We start from the raw sequence: 20624 nt of genomic DNA, 5'->3' as shown, positions 1-20624 counted from the left end.
TTTCAAAACATGCTGTATGTGTGTATTTATATATACATAATAAATATACGCACTACACACACATATTATGTAAACAAAAACTTTTATTTTGGATGCAATTAATCGTTTGACAGCACTAATATTGAATTGCATTTTATTGCCGTCTAATCTGCTCTCCATTTTAGTTGAGGGTTTCAAATGTTCATTAATGTTTTCCACAAACAAACTAAAATAAATAAAAGTAAATATATTTAAAAATTTGCACACTCATTCAAGAGTCATCCAGATGCCGGTGTATCTTTCACAATGGTATCGGTATCCAAATTTTCTCGCTTTTGTGAGATGCTTCTTCCATAGAGTCCAACTTGACTGAAATATCGTCCAGTGAAATATTAAGAAATAACATTTCACTGGGACATTAATCAGATTACTAAAGTAAAATGGGCTGCAAGTGCCATTTTATGTAAAGTAAACATTTTTCAGTGTTAAAAATAAAGCTAAAACTGATCATTTGCTTGAAAAAAAAACATTTGAGCGCAAATGATGAATGTGTACACAGACAGTCTTTATTGTAAAAGAGGTAGAGAATACAGGTGTTTCACTGTACAGAGAAAAGACAGCCCTGCTGATATACTCATTCAAATGGTAAATAAAGACAGCAAACACACCTCATTCATATAACCGATACATACTCAAACCCAGTAAAAAAGAGAAACGCACACACACGAAAAAAACAAACAATCTTTGGATTTTTCACTATTGCCCCCTTCACCCAAGCCAATTCTATCTGAGCTTTGAATAAACAATATAGAGCAGTGATAACAATAATATAATAACTATAATGAAAGCAGTCTTAATGCAGTTAAAAAGTTCCCCTTTCAACACCCAGATATTGCAGTAACAAATAGTGGAAGTTGTAATGTAGTGAAAATAAAATAAAATACATGACGGCAACTAAATGCCATGAACTCATCCAACTCTTCTCTCTCACACAAACACACTCATTCATCCGAATGGAGAAAAGGGCCTTATTCATGAAACAAAAGCTCAACAAATGCATAAAATGTATACATATACATACACACACACGCACATATGTATGCATAAACTGTATGTAAATTAGCTTTACACACACACATAATATATATATATGTGTGTGAGATATTATGACAGAAATCTGTTCTGCTCGCACTGAACTGAATGCAAAAAAGTATGATTTTACGAACAATTTATTTCATGAATGAGGCCCATTCTTACGTAAATTACCGTATTGAATGGAATACGACAATTGTCATAAGAACAGCTTTATGAATGGTTTACATGGAAAATCTCTGCTCGTGTTTCATGAATGAGGCTCAATGTCAAGTCTGATAATGAGCTTCTAAAAACAAAATAAATGTGAAAAAAACTAAAACTGCATTTGGGTAGAAGAGTGACCATCATTCTTTCGTCATTCCGTGTGTCCTCCGGTATCTGAGCGGGACGCCAGCGGAAGGAGCTCATCAGTCCGAGTTGTCGGAGTGATCGCTGCCGGGTGAAGTGGCGGAGGGTGGCGTGTTCTGTTCCTGCCAGTTCCCATTAGTCTGCAGACACAGAAAACTACTGTTAAAACCAGAAAAACAGAAGTCGTCCTGTATAGAAATCTATAAACATGATACTAGCATACATGCCAGAATTTAAGGCCTATTCACAGTGAGTGAAAAAAACTACTAATTATGCTGAAGATGTTATTTACAATGATGCGGCTTAAAGTTATAGTTTGGATCAACATGAGGGAGTTTGTAGTGGAGTTTGCCATGTTGTACATTGTACTTAAAGTTACGCAGAAGCATTCACATTTTATATTGACATATTTTTAGTGATTTCACTGCTGAAGCCATATCACATGAGGAAGTCGTGGCCTAATGGTTAGAGAGTCGGACTCGTAATCGAAAGGTTGCGGGTTCGAGTCTCCGGCCGGCAGGGATTGTAGGTGGGGGGAGTGAATGTACAGCGCTCTCTCCACCCTCAATACCACGACTGAGGTGCCCTTGAGCAAGGCACCGAACCCCCAATTGCTCCCCGGGCGCCGCAGCATGGCTGCCCACTGCTCCGGGTGTGTGTTCACGGTGTGTGTGTGTGTGTGCATTTGTTCACTACTCACTGCTGTGTGTGTGCACTTGGATGGGTTAAACGCAGAGCACCAATTTCGAGTATGGGTCACCATACTTGACAATACGTCACGACTTTAAATATGCATATGCTTTCTTCTTTTAATAAACAATCTATTTTTAAAATGATACATTTTTATAACAAAACACTATTATTATTATCAAGATTTACTCCTATTTACTCCAAGTGAAATTCACTGTTAGATGATAACAATAATCATTTCAACATTTATACCAGACTATATTTTTACTACTAATATATTATCATTACACAAATATATTGCTATTTTACACTTATTTAAAGCAGGTGAAATCTGATTTTTAACAATACACATTTTCTAACCATAATAATTTTTTAAAATTTATACAGCACTTTTTATTATTTTTTTATTACTATCTACTATTTTTATTAATGATAATAATGTTGTAATGATGATTATTACATTCTCATCATTATTATTGATAATGTAAGACCACGTATGTGCTTTTCACCTTTGTTCACAAGTGTGAATGTTTCTCATAAAAAAATCATGTGCCACTTCCCACGTCACTCTTGATATGAATAGGCCTTAATTATAATCAACAGAGCATGTGAATCCTTGCAAAACAGCACAACTGAGTAAAGATCACAGTGTAGTCTTAAAAAGCGAGACTGATAGACGGCAGACACGAGCATGCATGTGATGAGCTCCTCACCCGGCTCTCTCTGGTACTATAGAGTCTTTCTGAGAAGCGTGATTGAGCGTCCTACCAGAGAGAGAGGAAAAGGACATTTAGGCAAAGCAAACACACAAAACCACATCGTTGCCCCTCTGAACCAGTGAGATCCAAACACATGCACAGAGATGATGCCATGCAGCGGAATGCTGACTGAGTTCGGGAGAGTCGTACCTGAGCCCCCATGTGATAAGGAGGCTGCTCTCCGTTCATTGGAGGAACTCCTAGGAAGCAGTCAGCTGAACCTGACAGCGAGAACGATCCCGAGCCTGGAAGAATGAGAGATACGAGACTCAGTCATGTATGAAAAACCTCCCAAATGCCTTTTACTAGTACTACAATTTTATTTAAATTTGAATGAATTTCATTAATCAACCATAACAACACGCCCCATTTTTATAGCATCAAATTACTAGCTAAAATCAAACTTATCACAAAAACGAACCATTGAACATATATCAACGTGATAACAACTACCTTAAATGACCAAAACCATATTTTGGAAAATTGTATTGAAATGTGCTTCCACTACTGTTCGGACGCTCTTGCTTACTGCTCTGCGCTTTGCTCCCTGCTTACGTACTTTACTCAGACTTTTCTAAGATTTTAACTTCTGTTTATCTTTATTTACAGGCCTCCAAAATACTCTCCAGCCTTTGTTGATGATTTCACAGAACTGCTATCAATGATTTCCTCAAAGTTTGACTGTTTTGCTATTGCAGGGGATTTCAATATTCACATAGATAATGCAGAAATCAAAACTACTACAGAAATTATAACTGCTTTAAACACTTTTGACCCGATTCAGCATGTGCATGGACCCACACACAATCATGTACTTATCAGTAGAGGTCTAAACATTTCATCCATTGTTATTAATGATGTAGCACTATCTGATCACTTCTGTATTTTCTTTGATATTGATCTCTGTTACCACTGAATCTAGATCTGTCTCTTGTCAGAAAGAGATGCATTAATGAGAACACTAGTGTGCTATTTATGGAGGCTATATCTTCAACACCAAGCATTTCTGCAGACTCTGTTGATCTTCTCCTTGATTCCTTTAACTCTAAAGTTAAGAATGTTACTGATGATGTTGCCCCCATGAGAATCTGCAAGAAGAATGGCAGACAAAAATCAACATGGAGAAAATCAACAGCAGTTCAGAGTATGAAAAGACAATGCAGAAAAGCTGAGCGGATGTGGTGGAAGACGAAACTGGAAATTCACAATAGCATCTATAAAAACACCCTTCATACTTTCAATGCAGAACTAGCCATAGCTAGACAGACCTTCTTCTCAAACCTTATAAACAGTAACTTAAACAACCCCCACACTCTTTTTGCTGCTGTTGAGAGACTAACAAGCCCCCCAAATCAGATTCCCAGTGAAATGCTTTCCAACAGCAAATGCAATGAGTTTGCTTCCTTCTTTTCTGAAAAGATCAATAATATCAGAAAGGCGATTGGCACATCTTCCAGTTATGCAGAGGTCACACAGGCAATTTCAAAAAGAAGTAAATATGTCTGTTTTTGAAGCAATTGATAGCAAAATATTGGAAGAAATAGTACAGCACCTTAAATCGACAACCTGCTATCTTGACACACTTCACACGTCTTTTTTCAAAAGTGTGTTTAACTGTTTGGAAGCAGATCTCTTAAAAGTGGTGAATGCCTCACTTCTTTCTGGGACTTTTCCAAACTCCATGAAAACTGCAGTTGTTAAGCCCCTTCTGAAAAAGCGCAATCTTGATAATACTATATTGAGCAATAGACCAATATCAAATCTTCCTTTCATAAGTAAGATTATTGAAAAGGTAGTTTTTAAATCAGCTGAACAACTACTTAAAGTCAAATGGATATCTGGACAATTTTCAATCTGGTTTCCGAGCGCATCACAGCACAGAGACAGCACTCATTAAGATAATAAATGCTATTCGCCTTTATTCTGATTCTAGCAAAATATCAGTGCTGGTACTACTAGATCTTAGTGCTGCATTTGACACTGTCGATTATGACATACTTCTAGAGAGACTTGAAAACTGGGTCGGGCTTTCTGCGATGGTACTCAAATGGTTCAGGCCATAATTTGAAGGGAGAGGTTATTATGTGAGTGTAGGAGAGCATAAGTCTAAGTGGACGTCCATGACATGCGGAGTCCCACAAGGCTCAATTCTTGCACCACTCTTGTTTAGCTCGTATATGCTCCCACTAAGTCAGATAATGAGGAAGAACCAAATTGCCTATCACAGTTATGCTGATGATACCCAGATTTACCAAGCCTCATCTCCAAATGACTACAGCCCCATTGACTCCCTCTGCCAATGCACTGATGAAATTAACAGTTGGATGTGCCAAAACTTTCTTCAGTTAAACAAGGAGAAAACTGAAGTCATTGCATTTGGAAACAAATATGAAGTTCTCAAGGTGATTGCATACCTTGACTTTAGGGGTCAAACAACTAAAAGTCAAGTAAAAAATCTTGGGGTGATTTTGGAGACAGACCTTAATTTCAGTAGTCATGTCAAAGCAGTAACTAAATCAGCATACTATCATCTCAAAAACATTGCAAGAATTAGAAATTTTGTTTCCAGTCAAGATTTGGAGAAATTTGTTCATGCCTTTATCACCAGCAGGGTGGATTACTGTAATGGTCTCCTCACCGGCCTTCCCAAGAAGACCATTAGACAGCTGCAGCTCATCCAGAACGCTGCTGCCAGGATTCTGACTAGAACCAGAAAATCTGAGCATATCACACCAGTCCTCAGGTCCTTACACTGGCTTCCAGTTACATTTAGGATTGATTTTAAAGTTCTTTTACTCGTTTATAAATCACTAAATGGCCTAGGACCCAAATACATTGCAGATATGCTCACCGAATATAAACCTAACAGACCACTCAGATCATTAGGATCGAGTCAGTTAGAAACACCAAGGGTTCACACAAAACAAGGGGAGTCCGCTTTTAGCTATTATGCCATGCACAGTTGGAACCAGCTTCCAGAAGAGATCAGATGTGCTAAAACATTAGCCACATTTAAATCCAGACTCAAAACTCATCTGTTTAGCTGTGCATTTGTTGAATGAGCACTGTGCTACGTCCGAACTGATTGCACTGTACTTTCATTTTATATCATTTTCCTTGTTTTTATTGTTGTGATTATTATTCCTTGTTTTTATTGCTGTGATAATCATTTTCTATTCTTAACTATTTTAAATTAATTTTAAATCAATTTTATATCATTTTAAAAGTTTAAACAGAAGGCTAAAGTAAGTTCTGTGATGGTAAAGAGAATGTGGGCAAAGAAAGACAAGTGTGTTGGTTAATCAGTTTAAAGTAGGACCTCTGAGTTCTATTTGTTTGGTTTCTGGTTAGGGACTGTCTGTAAGCGGAGGGAGTGCGGGAGGGAGAGAGCGATGGACTCACTCAGATATGAGTGAGGGACACCAGTAGAAGAAAGCTGGTGTCGTAATTTAGGTACACCTGTAAGTGTAAAGGTGCACGAGTGCACATCTTGAGTGAGAGATGAGCACAGTCCGGGAGGGACAAAATGCATTCTCTAAGGCACTAAGAGCCCTAGAGGCAATTAGTGCATATGAAAGTATAAATACAGAGAGAATGTGAGACGCTAGAAGTGAGCTTCTAGTCGTGAATCGCTCTACCAACTCTAAATTCCTACCATTACAGACAGGGGCATGCAACGAGTTTTAGCGAATAGGTCAGATATGATGGTCAAAGTAAGTAGGGGGTGAAGTAGTGGAATAGTTAGGTGTTTTGGAAGGTTTTTTACCCCCGCTCACTTAGTGCGGAAGAGTTTGAATAAAGCTTGAGAATATTTGTTTTTAAGTTTCTTGTTTTTATTATTATTACAATTAATTTTTTATTGCTGTGATCAATATTATTATTATTATTTTTATGACTATTTTACTTTCTTTAATGTAAAGCACTTTGAATTACCATTGTGTATGAAATGTGCTATATAAATAAACTTGCCTTGCCTTGCTTTGGAAGTGTAATTTATTTTTTTATTTTGACTCAAGTCCCATTCGTTTACATGGAGAGGGCGGGGTTTATGACCTGTACTGCAGCCAGCCACCAGGGGGCGATCAAAGAGCCCACAGCTTCACTTTTAAGGACGTGTGAGATACACACAATTACAACACACATATGTATTTCTTGGCACACTCGTTTTACGCGTATTTGGCACCACCTATTGTTGTGGGTGTAGACCCTGAATATAAGACGACCACGTTTTTTCATATGCATTTCCAAGAAAAAAAACATTGTCTTATATTCGGGTCAATACGGTACTGCTCAGGACTATTTCAAATCTCAAACACTAGTGTGAAAATGCCCTGTTAGAGCTAAAGACTTGAACTAACCAGTAGAGTTTGGAGTGTGGGGTGATTCTTCGCTCTGTGTCGCCCCTAAGGCTGTCTTCATGGCATACAGATTGGCCTCTTCCTGGAACTTCCCAATGTTCTTCTTATAGCGAATCCTCTTGTTACCAAACCAGTTGGACACCTGTCACGATTTCAGAGCCAGAATGAAACTGATCCGTCTCTGATGACCGAACACTCCCGTAGTGGACTGAGAGCCAGGCTCCTTTCAAACGCTCAAAAGAAAACAAGCCTATTAAATAGAGAAAATAGATCTGGTAGAGGAGCTCGTACCTGAGACATCGTGATTCCGCACTGCTTGGCCAGCTCCTCTTTGGCCTCCTCGCTCGGGTAAGGGTTTGAGAGATGTGAATAGAAATACTCGTTCAGAACCTCTGTGGCCTGTTTACTAAAATTACGCCGTTTACGCCTGACAAAGCAAGAAAATGTCATAGTCAAAAAAAAACTAATCTGAAATCAACATCTGCATGAAGAACAAACAGGGTTTCTGCAGGTTTTATGCTGATAAATTTGAGACTTTTAAAGACCAAGTAAAGAAAAATGAAGGAGTAACTTGCAGAAAACACAATATGTATGTTCTGTCAAATGACTAAAGATACTTAAATCAAGACACATTTATATGAGAAGAAAAATGACAAGATAAGAAGTCTTCTTTTTTGTGAAACTGATTTGAAGTTTGATCAGAGTAAAACATGAACAAATATATGCCGATGGGCTCTGGAAAATTTATTTCATTCAAAGGGAAAAACTAATTTTCATTCCCCATTGACAGTTTTAAGCATGAACTCACTTAAATTTGTTCAGTCTTTCAAGACTTGTTGAGTAAATGCATCCTGATTATGTTTAGATATTTGTATTGGAAAACAAAAAAGCACTAAAAGCAAAGATGTAGCATCACAAATCCCACCTGGCATCCAGAAAGCGTGAGCGCAGTATCATGACCGCTTCACAGGTGCTCTGTTTGAGCTGCGTCTGAATGGAGCTGAACTTGCGGTGGATGATGGCCACCATGCGCTCGATCTCACGCGGAGACACGGGCCGGGTGCGAGACTGCTCCCTCAGCAGGTTCATAACATGGGTTGTGAACTCACTGCAGGCCTGGAAACAGCAATGAGGTTAGAAAGCAGCACCTTTCTATCCGCGGACACTTTTCTTCCTATGTCAGACATACATTTTTGTCCTCACTCAAAGACAAATGCTGTGCAAACAACAGGGGACGGATGCACCAGCTAGATGTAAAAAATTGGGTATAAGCCCTACGCTGGGCTTTGCAACGTTCAGCTTTAAGATAAATATTTACACCTGTTGCACCAACTAAAACTAGGATCAGATGCAACTACGCCCGGCGTAGACAAGGTGCGTCCACGCTGACACATTCTCCCGCAGTGATAAAAGAGACGACATTCACGCCGCAATGGCTGCAACTACCAATATTATGAATATGAATATATGAATTGCTCAAGACATCATAACAAGTGAAGCCACCGCACCATGATTTCATTGAGTAAACATTTTCTAAGAAGTCCGTGTTTTTATATCTGAAGTCTCCCTGCATGTTCCCATGACAGATTTCTTCAAACAAACATTAAAAATGAAGGCGGCAGGTTAAGTAAAATATAATGAATGCAATACAATGCTTCTCTCTAGTTATTTTTTCTAGCTGACTATCGAGTTTATGTAGGCAATGAATATCTTTCCTGAGGTAGCTAAATGTGACATTGTGTGTTTTACTGACATCTTTCTGTGGCTGAAAAAACACATTTATAGTTTGTATTTTGTGATAAAACTGACAGAATTTGAAAGCTGATACTTTATTTCTGATTAAAAGTAAAAAAGCACAAAACTTACTGCGATTATTGGATGGCAGGCTCGCTACAAATAATGAATGGAATTAAAGAGGTGAAATATTTCCAAGCAAGATGTTGACTGGTACAGTTTCTTTTAATAATCCCAGATCATATGTAGTATTTTATTGCATAATTACATGCTGTACAGAATTTTTTTTATAAGGTCAATTACTGTCAGTAGCGTGGTATGTCGACAACGAGCGTCGCGATTGATATCTCTTATCCTGCTCGAAAAGACCAATAAGCATTACAGTTCACGTCTGCAGTAATAATTAACTAACAGACATGGATCCTAAAAACTAATAATGTCTGAGCAAATCATGACTTTTCACTTTACACCTACCTCATTACGCCGAGATGGTGCAACGGGTATAAATTTTACGCACGACTTAAAGTGCATTTTACATCCAGCCTAGTCTTACAACTGGGTGTATGTCCAGCTGGTGCAACCGGCCCCAGATCAAGATGTATTTCAAGCTCAACAGAGCGCAGAAGTAAGAATCTCATTCATTTTCTCCATAGAACAACTGATTTTGAACAATAACTTTTTAAAGGAACACTCCACTTTTTTGAAAATAGGCTCATTTTACAACTCCCCTAGAGTTAAACAGTTGAGTTTTACCATTTTTGAATCCATTCAGCCGATCTCCGGGTCTGGCAGTAGCCCTTTTAGCTTAGCTTAGCATAGATCATTGAATCTGATTAGACCATTAGCATATGGCGTAATAATCAAGGAACTTTGCTGCCGTACCAATGCGCAGTGATATTACGCAGCGCCTGATAGTAGTCCCCAGCTATATCATAACTAGTTACCTAGCTGAGGACTACTTTTCCGGCGCTGCGTAATATCATTGCACCTGCTGCACCCCCGGTACGGCAGCAAAGTTCCTTGATTATTACGCCGGAATGAGAGTATAGTTCCTAGCCATATCAGCCTAGAAAATCGCAACTTTTAATTTTCCGTCGGTCTTAGTACATGAAGTAACTACAGAAGAGTCAAGCTTTAAATAGGAAAATTATCGAAACTCTTTGGTCATTTTTGAGCGAGATGCTAATGGTCTAATCCGATTCAATGATCTATGCTAAGCTACGCTAAAAGTGCTCCCGCCAGACCCGGAGATCGGCTGAATGGATTCAAAAACGGTAAAACTCAACTGATTAACTCTAGGGGAGTTGTAAAATGAGCCTTTTTTTTTTTTTAAAGTGGAGTGTTCCTTTTAAGTGAGACCTATGAGATTATTAATCAATGGTATATGCTTTCGTTGATTCAACGTATTTTTTACATAATAGTGTTCAAAAGTGGAATTCCTGATGAAAAACTATATTACCCATGATTCTGCAGAAAAATCAGTCTTCCTATGATCTCAAACTACTTAAATATTTGTATGCATAATATACTTATCTTGCAATAAAATTCATACATAGTTTCTTTACACTTAATCAACATCTTTAAATCAATCATTCTTGTAGTTCTTTTCCTCATTAAAGTTGTTAATCTTGTCTTTTGTCCAATTTTCAAAAGCTTAAAATCAAAGTTCACTTTTTCTTTTTTTATGTGAAAAAATGAATGAGAAGAATACTTCCAGAAAGAAAGCTGCTAAAAAAAAAGTGAGCGTGCACTGCTGCACTCTATTATTGTGATGCAGGATTCTTACCCAGCACAATGGCAGCGTTATGTACCTGCTCGTATTTTTCCAGCTCTGTGTGGTAAATGTTCCGAATTTGGCTCAACTTGCTTTTATAGTCGGAGTGCTCCAGTGAGCTGTCAGGTGACATCCCGCCAGAGCTGGTTGCGGCAGAGACCGCGGCGGCAGCTCCGCCCCCCTTCTCTGGACCGGCCACACCTTCGGCCAGCAGCATGTTGTCTAATCGCACGAGCTGTGGGTCTGGAGGCTCCTCCTCCTGAGCATTTCTCATGGAAAGACCTGCAAATAAGAAATTTATTCATTAAAGGATTCATGCATTCACTGATTTTCAAGCAGCTTTGTAATGTTGCAATGTCGGTAGTATAAGTAAACGAACACTGTGTATTGTTTTTGTGTGTTGCCTGCACCAAAAAAATAAATATATCTATTTATTGGTCAGCAAAAGTCTGTCGTATTACAAGTTTTACAACTTTCATGAAAACTACAGATTGTACTTTAACATTTTTGTATCCCTGCGTCTGCTCGAACCCAATGCATTATGGGTAATGAAGTGTTTCCATGTTTTTTTTTCCACCACAGCCCTTTTAATCTAGTCATGTACCATGATTCAAAAATAACCTAATTGTACAACACTGGTATTAGTACTTCAAATGTAAGAAATCCTGCATAGTATGCATAACAATAAAACACATGAATAGATATATAACAAAAATATATAATTATACAAACTGTACTGTAATGACTTTATTTGAAGGTAATACCAAATTATTTGTCTATGTTCATGCTGTAAACTATTTTTGAGTTATTGGTCCTTTTCAAGGGTCATCAGAAAACTCATTAATCCAAGGCACTCCAGTAGTGTGAAAAATTAAAAAGCCTTTATTCACATGGCTTTAGAATTTAAAAAGAGCACATCTGTGCACCTTTTCCAGTGTTAACACTATATCAATTTCCTCAGAGGAGTAGAAAGAGTACAATCCAATATGTTTGATACTGTAATGGCAGTCAATGACCTACAAGATAAATGTGAATACTGAATTAATTTTAATTTATTCCCTGGAGCAACACAAGGTTAAGTGCTTCAGTCAAGGGCAAAACATTAAGCAGGACTCATTTTGACTGTTCCTGTGTCATCACTGTTTAATATTGCAGCTCCGCCAAGTACTGCTTTATTCTATTACACATAGTCTGATTAGGAGATATTTGATTTGTATTTATATGCTTTACAAAATGTTTCAAGACAGAACTGCGCAATAAACAGTGAATAGTGCAGGGCAGTACTGTATGATTAATGGCACACAGCATACAATACCACGGGCTGTAAGGGAGCGTGCCAAACCACGGAAATTAAACGACTCCATTAGGCACAACGCCATTTAATTACTAACCATCACAGTAAACATTTCAGTCCTCTTATGGGACTTCCTAAACTTAGTCTTCATACAAACCAATTTTTTTTTGCGCAATTATTAATAGTTCAATTCTTGCATGCAAATAATTGGATGCTGCATGTAAATAAAAAGGTTTGTGTTGATATACTGGATGGTTATTTAGCTTCTCGTACAAGCCAATTACGACTTTACTGTTGTACTGAGATCCCAATGCATGCAAATGTGGTATCACATGCAAAAAGATGATAATATCGCTAAAATAGTGCTGAGATAAATTGTCATTTGGTACTCAGGAACTGCAAATGTGGTCTTTAGACAAACCAGAAACCATTTGATATCGGTGTGCTTATTGTGCTATAAAAAAAAAATGTAATGCATGCAAATAATTTAGAATAACATGTAAATAACATGGTCTGAGACTGTAAGAATACTATTATTTGAGAGCAACTTCAATTTTTAAAACCTGGTCAACCCCATAATCAGTATGCTATTGTTGAGTAAAAAGTGCTGTTTTAACATTCAAATCATGCAAAACTGCAGGGTTTGGGAATAGATTTATGAACTAGAATAAAACAAATGATTATTAAGGAAAAAATAATGCAATTATTGTATTTTTATGAAGTGTACACACTCTGGCTTTGTTCTTGCAGAACATGGCGCCTGTGCCGATCCAATGCCAACTTTTAAAACAAATTATAAAGTTGCAGTTATGATATTTACCACTTATAAAACAAAATGCATTACTCACCAGTTTTCTCTTTAATTTCGCACAGGACGCTGAATAAAGCCGGTTTCATCCGATGACAGTTTAAAGCGTGTTTTCTGTCACAAAACAACAAATAAAAGTCAGTTAGCTAACATTAGCATGCTTAAAGGATAAAATCGCGTTGTTGGTGAAAATATAATATGTCACAACCTCCCTTTATATATACATGGGATATATATATTTATATATTATTTCCCATTTCGATTCTCCTGACACATTAGCCTTTCACCTTAGCTTCAGGCAGATTTGTGTTTTTGTGACATGAATAAAAATAAAGTTACTCCTGTAATAAGATAAATAAAAAATAAATAGATTTATGTAACTTATATAAATAGCCAATCGTTATTTTGCATCGTATATGTTGCAAAACTTAAGAAAAAGAGTTTGTTTGAAGTCAAGAAAAACGTAAACAATAGCAGCTAAGCCCGTGAACTTCAGCACACATTCTAATAATTGTTTTAAAAGTAATAACATTTGACATTTTAGGCCGTTTAAATCAAATAAAAGTGTATTTAAGTGGATTAAAGACTGATTGAAAAGGTTAGATGATAGATTATACTATGTTTAGCATACCCTTGTCTGGCGATCGTTAGCTCGATGCTAAACTTGTAAGTTTTCAAAGAAAAACTTTTAAACAACTCACTTTGCTTGAGCTTCGTCTAAACTTTGGTCGGTAATCGTCATGATCTGTTGCAGGATATCTCCAATGTCTCGGCGGTTGTCGTGTCCATTTTCGGTGCCCTCGAGGCCCGCGGGGTCTCTGTCGGGGCGGTGTTGAGAAGGCGGATGCACCGGGTTAAGGGGATGCATTCCCGGGTGAACGTTCAACCCGAGACCGCGGCTTGCGCTGGGCCCGTTGCCTGTGATGGGCTGCAACATCCTGAGCAGTAGCTACATTAATCTAGATGAGTGTGTGCGTGTGACTGTGAGTGAGTGTGTGTCCATGCATCACCACACTGGAGTCCCCTAGCGATTGACACATAAAAACGTGCCCTTGCATGGAAATAGACGTTCTGCAAATGCAAATGTCAAGACACGAGTACATTGTGACCACGCAGTCCTATTGCATGGGTCAAAAACGACATGAAAACGCACAGAGAATGAAACATGGATTTATGCTTCCAGGAAAATGTAGCCTAAATGCACAAATATGGAGAAATTCAGGGTTTTTGTGAATAAATCTGACAAAACTTGTCAGGAACATGTTCAGTTTGCATTTCATAGCAAAATAAATTAAAAGGAAATGTAAATGTGATTATGCTTTAATTTATGCCAATTTAAAGAAGAAGAAGAAAAAAAACATTTTATTACAGTAATGATATGATATGAATTATAAGTGGAATTAAAAACGCATTCAAAAAAGTAAAACTTTAAGATTTTAATTATAAATTAAAAAAGTATACAAATTTAATTAAGATGGTATAAATAAAATAATCTTAAAATAAAATAAAATAATCATATTCGTTTTCTTTTTGTTTGTTTTAAGGGTGAAATGTGAACTCTGGTCATGTGCTTGACCATTTTCATGATATTCAGTTTTACTTCTAAATTATAAAATGTGATATTCTTGCATGTACTGAGTTGCTCAACCTATACAAAATTCCTTTCTGCAAGTGCATAGTTTACATGTCATCATGGCCTGGAGGCTTAGGTCTGCAGTATAATCAACCGGGGGAGAAACAGGACATGTTTCTTGGTACTAAATGACCCATGAATGTCAAGTATCTTATTTTAAATTCTAGACACTCAGTCATCTTCTCCTCTATGCTCAAGTCTTACACTATATCACCAAGTCTAACTTCTCATTTTGCTGGTAGTCAACAGGAAATCTGCAAAACCACAGACTGTGTTAAACAAACAGGCCACCAGTTTTCAACACTGTCAGAACTGTTGAGCATCAGCACACATTCCCTATACGTATGATTATAAAATAGTTTAGCATTTGAATAAAAGTGGGGTTAAAGGGAGCAGATTGCATCATGCACTTCCATAATGCATTTCTATACGTGAACCTATTCCACTAGTTAAACTGAAACGGGCCAAATAAATAGGGGTGGATCAGGACCATAAGAGAGGAACAGGAAGAGACAGAGCAAGCAGACTGTGAAACAGTGAAGTTGTCGATGTATCGTGTCAGCTTTTAGCTCTTTTCAGATTCGTTTGTGAGAAACACTCAAAGTTTAGCTGAGATATGTGGGAGTTAATGCATGTTCGTACACGGAGGTGAGATGCATGTGGGCTTTACTTGACATTCCGCTGAGAGGACCTCATTTTAACTCGTCTAACGTTGAGAAGGTAAGCAGGGCCGTAAAATGACACCCGCTATCTAAATCAGATTCGAAATAAGTTCAGTTACATGTTATAACTGTATTATAATAACTATGTTGCGTGCTGAAAACGTTTTATCTAAGGTTAGTTGCCATATGTCATGTTCTACCATAGACTACGCTTTGATTGCTAGATAAAATTGGCATTATAAATGATAAACATACTTTAGATACATATGCTGATTACATGCATGACTGTTCAGTGTCTCTCAATGTCTTGACTTGTATGGAAAGAGGGATCTCTAACGTCATACTTTTTTTATAGGCTCTCATATTTTCTTCCACGGAGAGCTCAGCAGAAGCTACGATGAACTGCTCAGAGGTCAAAGTTGAAACCTCGGTGGACAAGCAGTTGGAACCTCTTCTCATTCTCGAAGAGGGGGATGAACCTTCGGATGTGATAAACAACACAGAGAGAGGAAGGACCGTACTGACGACCGTACTGATCAGGACGACTGATGAAAACACAAAAGATGACATTAGAGAAGCCACAGAGGGAAGTTCACATGATCACAACAATGTCCAAGTAGGAAAAGGTGAAAGTGAAGCAATGCAGGCAGAAATAGATGAGGAGAGGAATGTAACTCTGGAAAGTCAACAAGAAGAGAAGGTGGAAAATATTGCGAAAACGGACAAGGGATCACCAGACGGGACGGCAGCGGGACCAGAGAAGATACTACAAGCAGAGACTCAAGACAAACCAAGTGCTCAAGCAGAAGTAAAACTGCGGCCCAAAGACAGACTCAGCCCTGACGATGCAAAACTAATGGTAACGTTTAATAATTATACTAAATTTAATGGTGTGTCTGATTGCGTTAAGAAGACACCATGAAATGGCTTGACAAGTGCAGGTTTCTTTCCAGCGTTGATGAATTTCCTATTGAATCACTAAGTGGGCGGGACCTTTGAAGTTCTTGTCGTTTTTAGTTTTAAGCTAATCGGTGTTAGTTACAGCTAGGAAATTTTAATTCTAGAAATTGGAATAATTGTATTATAATAAATTATATTGCAATAATTTATTATTATAAATAAATATTTTATTATTTCATTATTTATTATATTAGCATATAGACTACTTTTCAAAAGTTTGGTGTTGGAGTTTAATGTTTTTAGGAAGTAAAAACAGTCTGTATATGTTTTAAAATTGTAATTTATTCCTGTGACGCAAAGCTTATTTTCAGCATCAGCATCCAGTCTTCAGTGTCATATGATTCTTCAGAAATGCTGCTCAAGAAATCAATTCTGAAATCAGTTGTACTGCTTCATATTTTTATGTATCTAGACACTTATGGATGAATTAAAGGGATAGTTCACCTAAAAATGAAGATTCTGTCACCATCTATTCATCCTTGCGTCATTTCAAACCTGTACAAGCTGCTGAACATGAAAGACAATACATTTTGAAGTATATTGGTAACCAAACAGTTTGTGGAGGCTATTGACCTCCCTAAATGTAAACAAATATGGAAGTCAATGGCTACCAGCAACTGTTTGCTTACCAATGTTCTTCAGAATAACTTCTTTTGTGCTCAGCAGAAGAAAGAAGCTCATACAGGTTTGGAACAACACGAGGGGGAGTAAATGATGACAGTATTTTCATTTTGGGGGAAAGAATTCGATATGATGATGATGATGATGTGCTCAGGTTCACAGGATATCTCCAGATTTCCCAGACGCTTTGTGTGAGCTGTTGTTCACGTTACAAGAGGGCCGGCGGCTCAATGACCAGCGCTGCTCGTTCCGTCTGGAGCACCGCAGGAGATGTTACTCAGAGCCCAGCACACCTCGCCACAGCCAGAGAGGTGAAGAGATGAACGCATTTCCTCACCATAATCACAGACAATAACAGGGCTCTCATGAAGCGTGTCTTTCCATACAGTGGTGTTCTCTTCCATGACGTCCCTGCAGAAGGAGGAGTTCTTCGATTTGTTGGTGACCTCTCAGGGTCGTCGACTGGATGACCAGCGAGCAGAACTCCAGGACGTTCCTTCTGCCCCCCCACCTCCACTGCCCAAAGCCAAACAGAGGAAGAGCAGCTGGAAGATCCCAGAGGCCGCCCGGACCGTTCCCACGCAAACACCCAAAGAGGACTTTTACAACATGATCGTCAACTCACAAGTGAGCGCTGCCGAGATGCTGTTTAGCACTGCTGGAATACACACACATGACCTAGCCTGTAACTGGCATGTTTGTCTTTGTGTCAGGAAACTTGTCTTTTCTTTTTGCTAACTTCACATAACACAGGGGTTCTCAAACTTGTTGATCCCAAGGGCCCCAAATATGACGATCCTCTTATGAAGGACCCCATTCCAAATATGTTACATAGGCAGCTGTATATGTACAAAACAACACAGTTAAACTGTGTGAGAAAAATCGTAAACATTATTTTTAATTAATTAATTAATTAGTTTGTTTGATTGTTTTTATGTCTTGCATTGGTTCTCAAAAGGCACAAAAAGACCGTAAATTAATATACTTATATATTAATATTTCTGGTCAGTAATATCAAATCTGTAAAGGTTTTTTAAATTTAAAATAGTTAATTTGTAAAATTATGATTATTATTATTACTACTATTAATTGCAACATGTTTATGATTAATATCATAATGTATGGTCAGTTATGTCAAATTGGTAAAAGCAAATGTTTTTGATTTCGAAAATAATAATTATTATTGTGTTGTTACGTTTTAATAATAATAATAATAATAATTTATTATAATATAAAAAAATATTTTTTTTTTTAAATCACAAAACGTTTATAATTAGTATAATAATTTTTGGTCAGTAATGTCAAATTGGCAAAGGCTAATGTTTCTGATTTCTAAAATAATTATATATAATTGTATTAAAAAGTATTATTATTAACAATAATTTCAAAATCTTCATAATTATTATAATAATTTATGGCCAGTAATATCATATTGGTTAATGTTTTTGATTTCTACAATTATTGTTATTGTATTAACTTTTTACTACTACTCTTACTACTAATTATTATTATTTATAATATTAAAAAGTGTTTTTATTCCTTCTTTTTTTAATCACAAAACATTTATAATCAGTACAATAATTTCTGGTCAGTAATGTCAAATTGGAAAAGGCTAATGTTAATATTAATGTATTTATTATATAATTGTTATTTTAAAAGTATTATTATTACTATTAATGTATTTATTTTTATTTTGCCAGGCCCAGGGGCGGCTGGAGGAGCAGCGCAGTGCAGCTCCAGGACCGATGGACGATGAAGATTTCTTTTCTTTGTTGCTGAAGGTCCAGGGCGGAAGAATGGATGAACAGAGAACGGATCTCAAGCCTGTTCATTAATAGATGCTACGATGAGCTGAGAATCAAACGGGAGGTTCCTGCTTCCCTGGGTCTGTTACAGTGTGTGAGTTTATCATGGCAGACTCTTTCCTGTCCAAATAACTATAAAGACCAGACTACCAGTATAAGAATACCTGCACTACTTCTCAACATTGCTACATTCACTGTGCTTGAATTCAGAGCCCCATAATGAATGGGAGAGTCACAGAATATCTCTTGCTTTAAAGATACCATTTGAAGGATCTCTGCCTCTTTCTGTTATGTATATGCAAAAATATGGAAATAAATGTTTAAATGTGAATTATAAAGTTTACTTTTATTATGAAAAGATATGTAAACTCAAGAGCACAGATGAAACATTTCTGAAGTTGTAGCAAGTGCCACTGTCTTACATCCCAGATCCAGCCACTAGATGGCGACAGAGACTAACAATTTTAATCTCATCTGAGGATCATAAAGGAACCACATAATGCACAAAAAAAAAAAAAAAAAAATTTTTTGTTTATTTTTACAATATATAGTTTATTTTTGTATTATATACTTTTTTCTTTTTTTTTTGTAAAATCATATATTTTACATATATCATAAATACATTTTATCAGCAATATATTTTGGGTTAATTTTTAACATATATTTTGTAAAATATATATTTTTTGCCATATGGGCCTTTATATTGAGGAATATTAAGTATTATTTTAGCGCATGATCGGTAATGGTGTCCACTTATAATACAGTACAGTAGGCCCAAAAACTATTTGTACATTTAAAAATATGTAATAAAGATTATTTCTTTAGATAATAAAATAAGACAACAAATGGCATTATTTTAAAGAAAGATATTCAATTTTTGAAACAAAGCATTTCTGAAAAAGAACTTTGTGAGGCTTTAGATCTTAAAACCAATACATATAGTTTTCAAAGACAAAAAAATAAAAGAGTATTGAGCGACATGAAGAAAGGTGAAGGCCTCTTCTGTGAGTCAGATCTCATTAAATTCCCTGTTCTTTGGTGATGGAGGTGAGCAGACGTGAAGGCTAATGAGAGCACAGGGACACGCGACTCTGACTTCAAACTAAAGCATGAGGATTGAACACACACTGAAGGTCACACATGATGTTCCTTCTCCTCGGACTGCAGCTTAATGAGGCGCTTCATTGAGGGAGAGTGCGATACTTGTCAGGTGTTGTTCACAAATCACCAGCTATACTGTTAACATTAGTAATTAGCATTTTTCATGCCTGGTTTTACACGAGCTTCCCCTGCGGCGATCAGGTTTGTGAACATGACACTGCCTGCGTATTACCAGCAATTTATGCTCAATTACAAGATCATGAGGCAGAAAATGTTTGTCAATATGCACAGATTCTGGAAATGCTTTCAGTGTAATGCAATATAAAAATGTAATGCTTTCAATAAGTTCAGTTATATATATGAATATATATTTTAATTTAGAGTTCTTAATGAATTTGCATTGTAAAATAATGTACAGATTGAAAAATAGACAAATAAATAATTTACCAAGTCATTAAGTGCCATGTTTTTTCTAATATACTGAATAATATATTATTATTTCATATTCATAATATTATATTATATATGTGTTTTTGATGGCTGTTAATGACATTAAGAGAGGAGGCATTACACATTTCCTTCATTGAAAGCTCAGATTGAATTCAGTCTCTGTAAGAGACAAACAGCCATTCTTTATGAGCCACAATCAGCATTTGCACTGAAGATATAGTCTTGTAGTAAATAAGAGCGTCAGGCCTGAGCTCGCCTCCTTGACCCTCTTTGACCTCTCCGCTGACCTGTGACCTCTGTGCCATCCCGCAGGGCTCTGGATTCACGACGGCCCGGCTCGGGATTATCTGTGTGACGCCGGCTGGAGAGAGAGTCAGTAGGGTGTTATAAATGCATTAGAGTGAGTTTTCTGTTTTAGCATGCACAGTTGTATTTATCCTTTTGAAATGTCACTGGCTCTGCATGTCTTACCACACTGAAACAAGCTTAATCGAGCACAACAATATCTGTGCCAAATTTATATAGCTCTTTAAAAGTGCTTTATTAAACCGGTC

The 20624-nt window shown here is 37.0% G+C and overlaps 2 protein-coding genes across 3 annotated transcripts; one reads left to right on the top strand and one right to left on the bottom strand.

The window, feature by feature from the left end:
• Positions 1–66: 66 nt before the first annotated feature.
• LOC306887920 (pre-B-cell leukemia transcription factor 1-like) lies at positions 67–13958 on the bottom strand. 2 transcript variants are annotated; one of them, XM_079445963.1, is made up of 9 exons: positions 13540–13958; positions 12879–12952; positions 10774–11018; positions 8154–8344; positions 7520–7655; positions 7229–7370; positions 3021–3115; positions 2826–2876; positions 76–1562 (listed from the first exon to the last, which is right to left on the bottom strand). In XM_079445963.1, the coding sequence occupies exons 1-9, from the start codon at positions 13773–13775 to the stop codon at positions 1482–1484; spliced, it is 1251 nt and encodes a 416-aa protein (XP_079302089.1). In that variant the 5' UTR covers positions 13776–13958; the 3' UTR covers positions 76–1481. The 2 variants fall into 2 exon arrangements, with proteins under 2 accessions (XP_079302090.1, XP_079302089.1); XM_079445964.1 differs by lacking the exon at positions 2826–2876 and having other exon boundaries at positions 67–1562; positions 13540–13871.
• An 815-nt stretch (positions 13959–14773) lies between these two features.
• On the top strand, positions 14774–20073 carry LOC306887950 (uncharacterized protein). Its single transcript, XM_079446010.1, has 5 exons — positions 14774–15191; positions 15489–15992; positions 16869–17025; positions 17103–17341; positions 18415–20073. Exons 1-5 carry the CDS (start codon positions 15129–15131, stop codon positions 18547–18549), a joined length of 1098 nt encoding a protein of 365 aa, XP_079302136.1. The 5' UTR covers positions 14774–15128; the 3' UTR covers positions 18550–20073.
• Positions 20074–20624: the final 551 nt, after the last annotated feature.

The sequence above is a fragment of the Barbus barbus genome (genome assembly GCF_936440315.1).
Source record: "Barbus barbus genome assembly, chromosome: 21".
NCBI classification, from domain to species: Eukaryota; Metazoa; Chordata; class Actinopteri; order Cypriniformes; family Cyprinidae; genus Barbus; species Barbus barbus.
The sequence above is the reverse complement of the archived record's forward strand: the minus strand, read 5'-3'. Positions and strand labels throughout refer to the sequence as shown.